Source organism: Thunnus thynnus, chromosome 3 (assembly GCF_963924715.1).
Source record: "Thunnus thynnus chromosome 3, fThuThy2.1, whole genome shotgun sequence".
In the NCBI taxonomy this organism is placed as follows: Eukaryota; Metazoa; Chordata; class Actinopteri; order Scombriformes; family Scombridae; genus Thunnus; species Thunnus thynnus.
The window spans coordinates 954,259-960,258 of record NC_089519.1 but is presented as its reverse complement, the minus strand read 5'-3'; the positions used below and the strand labels follow the sequence as shown (position 1 = coordinate 960,258).

Genomic DNA, 6,000 nt, shown 5'->3' with positions numbered 1-6,000 from the left:
GGAGCAGCAGGGAAAAGAGGTGATCCCAGAGATGGAAAAGAAAAAGGTAAAGGCTTAGAATTTTTTTTAGGAAATTGTTCTATATTGAACTTGTGCAAGAATGTGAACTGAGACTCCAAAAAACGTAATTTCATTAATGAATCATTTATGCTCTTCCTCAGGAGGAACAGACCACAAAAGAGGACTCATCTGTGGATTCAGCTAAGCATCCTGTTAAAGGTTCAGTTCCATGTTCGCCAGTGCCACCTTCAGTATCTGACAGCACAGGACCGATGGAAACAGACAGTAGCACTACAAAGGCCAAGGATCCCGAGGCCTCCACATCCAAAATAAAGGATGAAAAGCCCTCTTCCCCCAAATCGACCGCTTCTGATTCCTCCCCTCCTTGTCCTCCCTCTTCTTCCTCGGATCTAAAACAAGAAAAGGCAATCAAGGACGAGGATGTAAAAGAAGACGAGAAAGACAAAGAAGAGGCGAAGAAAGGATCAGTAAAGGAAGAAAAGATGGAGGTGGACTCAGTGAAAGTGGTGATCAAAAAGGAAAAAATTGAAGCTGGACAAACCACAAAGCCATCTCGGCCATCGTCCACCCCACCATCTAATACAGGTACAAGAGAGCGGAGATCAGATGTGTCAGATAGCTTCAAGATAATCACTCCATATTGATAAAGTTTAACAGAAGTCCAAAGGGAAAATGAACCAAAGACAGTAATATTTGATCTGTTATTCAGTGTTTTATACATGCAGAACTTTTTGTTCCTCTGCTCTAGTTGAACCAATGTTGAAATGGAGGATATGAGAGTTATTACAGAAAAACTCTACTAAGCAATTTTAGGCTGTATTACATGTTAATAAGACCGAATTTGAAATTGTGCAAGCGATTTAGTTTTGCAACTTGGACGATTTGTAAGAGGCAGAAAAATGGTCAAAACGGATGCTGGGAAGACTGAGATATCCTTTCTTACCTTAGTGAGGGTCAACCTCCAAAAACACTGGATCCAGCACTGCACATGATGCAACTCAGTCAAATCTTTCATTAGCTGTTCCCTCCTGTGAATTTGTCCTGCAAACTCCACATCTACAGTTTGTTCCAAAGACTTTCTGCAAAAAAATTGTAGTTTTCAAGTCCAAGTTGATTTACACGGGTGATGTCACCTGAATAATTTTCTCCCTGTGACGTGTTAATTGATTTTGACTTGTAAAACAGAGTTACACTTTATATATATTGTGTAATGTGTAAATTTATTAAATCAAATGGTAAGGATAATAACACTTTCACGTTACATTAAAAGACAGTTTAATATGCTGTGCAAGAAAATAAAGTAGCTTCTGGCGTTTGGTGGTGCTAGCACTCTGAAGCCAGAAAATATACCCTGATATCCAGAAAGTCATCGAGTTAATATGGACTCTTTCTGGTAAAAGTAGATGAGAATTAAGTGTTTTTGAATACAGACCAGATTGTCCCAAGATATGGAAACATATGTAAGCTGAATGGTTTATTCAGATTACCCCTTACTAGTTAGCAATCAAGTATGGTAGTGTGACAAATCATCTTCCTGAGTCTGAGATGGAATTTTGGGTAATAACGTATCGTGTTAATGCCTGCCATGTGACTAGGCTGCAGTTTCTGATAGGATTCCAGTTTGTCATTGCTTTACCTGAGGTAGTTTACCTGTGGTTGAACTGGACTTACCTCATTGAAGGTGGCATGTAGTTATGCTGTCTGGTGTTCTATGATTTAAAGTGACAGTTTGAAGGTGTAATGATGCAAAACTATAATAAAGCACTGACTGTAATCATGAACATGTAGACGGGAAGACCTTCAAGGCTATTAGTGTTATCCTGAGTTCCTGTTTTTCCTGTTTTGTTTGGTCCCACTTCAACTGAAACTGACCTAAAACAGAAAGCATATTATGCATAAAAGATTTAGGACAATGAGTGGCACATACAGGGTGCTAACCAGTCTTTGTTTTTGTCCCCAAGCTGTGCAAGAAGAGAAGTGCTCCACTTCAGGACTGAAGCGCACTTTATCAGAGGGTTATGAGAAAGATGGAAAAACTGTGAAAAGAGACGGGAAGAGACCCAGGATGGAGCGTGAAGAGTTGGAAGCACAACTGGAATTTAAGATTACTGCAAAAGCTGGCAGTCACCATAAACTTGAAAAGGTTTGTATGCAAATATCCTGCAGCACGTCCCCAAAGTGTAAGCTAACTGAACTGTTTTATGCAAATGGATATTTGAAAACTTTATTACTTAACTTTTTTGCCCCTTTATCTGATATTCTTTCTCAGATTGTGCAAAAGCTAGTGGATGAACGGTTGAGGGTCTTGGAGCTGACCATTTTTGACAAACATTTCCAAGAGCTGAAAGGCAGAGTAGACAAGATCGACTGTGCCACTAAACACCAAACCGCCATTAACACACTTCAAGTAAGTAGACGTTAATATTTTAATCTAAAGTACATTTTTCTGCAGCATTGTAAGAGGCTCATTAGTAATACATAGTGAAGAGCTGTTAAAATTCTCTCCCTACAGTTAGCATTCCCAAATCTAAAGCTTTCCTGCCTCCACACTTTTTTTTTTTTTTTAGGCCAAGATAACCCGACTAGCAAAAAAGTTTGGAGAGGCCAATCAGGCTTCAGAAAACAAAAGGAAACAGGAGGTAAAAAATGGTTTTCCTTTGTTACTTGCTGAAATCTTTGGATCTGGTATGCAAGTGGTATGCAAGTTGTCTGACGATGTTCTGACGGCATGCTGTCTGTTTTCCGCAGGCGCTTGCTGCTGCCTCTGCTGCTGCTGCTGCCGCTGCTACTGCCGCTACTGCTGCCAAGACTGCAACTGTTGTAAACAACCCTCAAGCTCAACGGTAAGTGTGCCCATGCCTAAGCAATTTCTCATCTAGATCCCTGCCAACCATGCTATATATTTTAACTTATGAATTTAGTAATGACCTTCTCAAGGTTTTTTTTAGTGATTTTTATGTCTTCACTGCAAGGTCACAGGTTTGCCAGACCATTTTATTATGTGATAAAATATTTAATTTATCAAAATTCACAGCATAAATGTATTGAAACATGTTATCTTTGAATCATAGAGGAGTCTGTGCACTTTGGTATTTTGTGTGAATATAATTTGGCCTTTGTATGAACGTGACAATACCGGACTGAAGCCAGTACTACACACACAGCCGTTCACTGCGTGAATAGTTGACATTGTCCCAGGTTGCTATCTGTAAACACTAACCAAGACCGAATTAAAAACAAATGGACCGAATAAGGAATTCTTACATCCTCCAAATCCATACCTTTTTGGAAACCAAGATTCCATGTCCCTTGTTCGGTTTGTCAGGATCAACTTTTTAAAACTCTTAACTTCACTCAAAATATTTCTTAAGACTGGTTTGGAATAAACAAACACACGTCCCAGTCTGCGTCGCCCGCGTGGGTCCAGGTCCTGAGTCTTGTGACGTTCTACAATGTGAAGTCTGAGCGTTTCCTCAGGCAGTGCAGAGTGTAGTTAAAACTGCACTTCTCCTCCCAACAGCGTGCTCCGTCGGCAGACAGTGGAGCCGCAGACTGTGGTGCCCAGAGAGGGAGTGGTGCCCTCTGTTGGTAAGACTCCTGCAATGTCTGTTAAGAAGGAGAAGGAAGAAGAGGAAATAGAGGATGAAGAACAGAAGAATGTGTTACGCAACCTTGCCATGGCAAAAAAGCTGGCAGAATACAGTGAAGGAAAATGCAGAGCAGACGTTAAACTCCGCACAATCACGTCCCACTTGGAGAAAGTGCTGTACCACAACTGCAAGAGAGGCTCAGGGAATCCCAGAGCTGACCGCTACGCATCATATATATTCCGCTACTTAGTCCCATATGACGTCTACTGCGACTGGGTCGCCAAGGTCAACTATGTTGGATTATTGGGCAAGGAGGCGCTGCCCACAAACTTAAGGAGGACAATGAAGATGTATATTGAGCGTCGATTCCCTGAACTGTCCTGTGACAGCTGGAGAGTGATCCGTGATGCTATCAATGAAATACTGCGAGTGAAGAGAAGACCAGAGTTTTTTCGAGAATATGAAGAAAGAACTGCTGTGTCGTTTTGACAGTCTTATGTAACAGGAACAGAAGCATACTGGGACAATTGTCATTATTCGTCATTGAAATAACTAATCATTTTGTCTAAATATCACACTCATTGCACTTAGATTCTCATCAGCGTTCATAAACATGTATTTCATATTGAAAGGAATATTAATCCCTGGTGACTTGTACTCAGAGCGTTGTGGGATTGGCACTACACTTAAACATTGATACATGCTGATAAATGCTTTAATGAAAACACAGACATGTACTTCAGTTATGAGGTTGAAACTTGCCACAAGTTGTTCAGAGATGACTGTATGAAATGGAATAAATTGAAATGTCAACACTATAACACATTCAGTCGTCTTCCTGATGTGGACATAAACAGCTTGTAAGCTTAAGCAACTCTAAGCAAAAGCAATCTTTCTAAACAGGCCGGTCCGGACTTCCATGGAGGTAAAGCAGACTCCAGCAACGGTTTCTTTGTCGAGCACAGCTGGTGAGTGGCTAGATTTCCTTATTGCTGAATGTATTGTTAGTCTTTTCTTTTGGATGAGACAATGATGAAGGACAGCATGGTGGAACGATGGTTAGTAGTGTTCACCTTCCAACATGAGGGTTGTGGGTTTGAATCTTGATCCCGGTAAATGTCCATGTGTCCATGTGGATGCTTCGGTTTCCTGCCACTTCATGGCAATAAGCAGTGAAAGGAGATGATTAAGAAATATCTGTTTCTGGTTGTTGACTCTCACATTTTAATGGACTGTGAGCAGAAGCAGATGAGAAAGCAGTTCATTTGAAAATCTCAGCAACACTTGTAATTGTCTGAAACAAAGTTTTTCCCATTTTCCTCAGCAAATTCAGCCCCACCAGCTCTGCCAGCTCCAGCTCCAGTTCCAACACCAACATCCACCTCCACTGCCATAGTTTCACAGGCCCCCATCCTCCAGCTGATCACCTCCACCTCTAACGCCGCCTCTACCTTGGCCACTGCCATCACCACTCAGAGTCCCACAGGCACTCTGCTGCTGAAGACGGCCCCTGGGAGCAGCATGATGGCTACAGGCCAGCCGCTCCTAATCCAGCTGCCTTTATCAATGGCTAATGGCCAGGCGGGAACGCTGGTCAACATCCCTGTCTCCTCTTTGTCTGCAGCCAGCTCACTCAACAAGGCCAAAACCACTGCTCCCACCACCACTTTTATCCTCAAGCCTGCTCCTGTCACTACCACTGCAGCAGCCTCTGCCCCTGCTGTTGCCACTGTCCCAGCGCTACAGGCCTCCACTGGCCAGATGTCCTCCACTCAGATCTCTCTTGCCCGAGCCGTGTATCAGGGGGGTGCTGGGGGGATAACTACGCCCAACGCTGGGGTATCTGTGACCACAGCCAGGACTCCAGCTCAGTCCGTCTCCGTAGCCGGAGCTATGTCTTCAGCCTCTTCTCCTGCAACGTCTGGGCCGGCAGCAACGGGTTCCACTGCTCCAGGACCTCCACAAGGGACATCTCTGACATCAAAGACAGGTGGGGCTGTGCTTTGGTCAACAAGGCTGTTATTTTTGAATGTATTTAAAATGTCATTTCAGCTGCAATCAGCAGCTTGTACAAATCTAGTTGTTGGTCATTTGGTCAGTTCTGGATATGTCAGTTAGATGTAAACACATGATTATCATGGGTTTGTGGGTCAGTTAATACTAATGCTGTGGCTCACTTGTGAGGGCAGTGACAGTCAAATAGAGAGCAAATGCATATTATTCATTATTAATCGTCATTATAATAATTTTCTTAAGATCATTAGTATAACATTTGCCTTTCCTTGTTTCATATTTCAAAATGCGTTATCAATGATAAAACAGCAGTGCACCTTTCTGTGCCGCATGTGTCTTATCTCACTGGTAACACTATAAACAACTTGTGTTGCCT

General features: G+C 42.5%; 1 protein-coding gene across 1 annotated transcript in view; it reads left to right on the top strand.

Moving 5' to 3' along the window:
* atf7ip (activating transcription factor 7 interacting protein) overlaps positions 1 to 6,000 on the top strand; it is a 32,282-nt gene that overhangs the window by 24,310 nt on the left and 1,972 nt on the right. Inside the window, exons 4-12 of the mRNA XM_067586004.1 lie at positions 8 to 46; positions 162 to 606; positions 1,983 to 2,164; positions 2,291 to 2,428; positions 2,589 to 2,660; positions 2,770 to 2,864; positions 3,542 to 4,096; positions 4,515 to 4,579; positions 4,936 to 5,601. Coding sequence (XP_067442105.1) covers positions 8 to 46; positions 162 to 606; positions 1,983 to 2,164; positions 2,291 to 2,428; positions 2,589 to 2,660; positions 2,770 to 2,864; positions 3,542 to 4,096; positions 4,515 to 4,579; positions 4,936 to 5,601 — 2,257 coding nt within the window. The remainder of the gene's footprint in view (positions 1 to 7; positions 47 to 161; positions 607 to 1,982; positions 2,165 to 2,290; positions 2,429 to 2,588; positions 2,661 to 2,769; positions 2,865 to 3,541; positions 4,097 to 4,514; positions 4,580 to 4,935; positions 5,602 to 6,000) is intronic.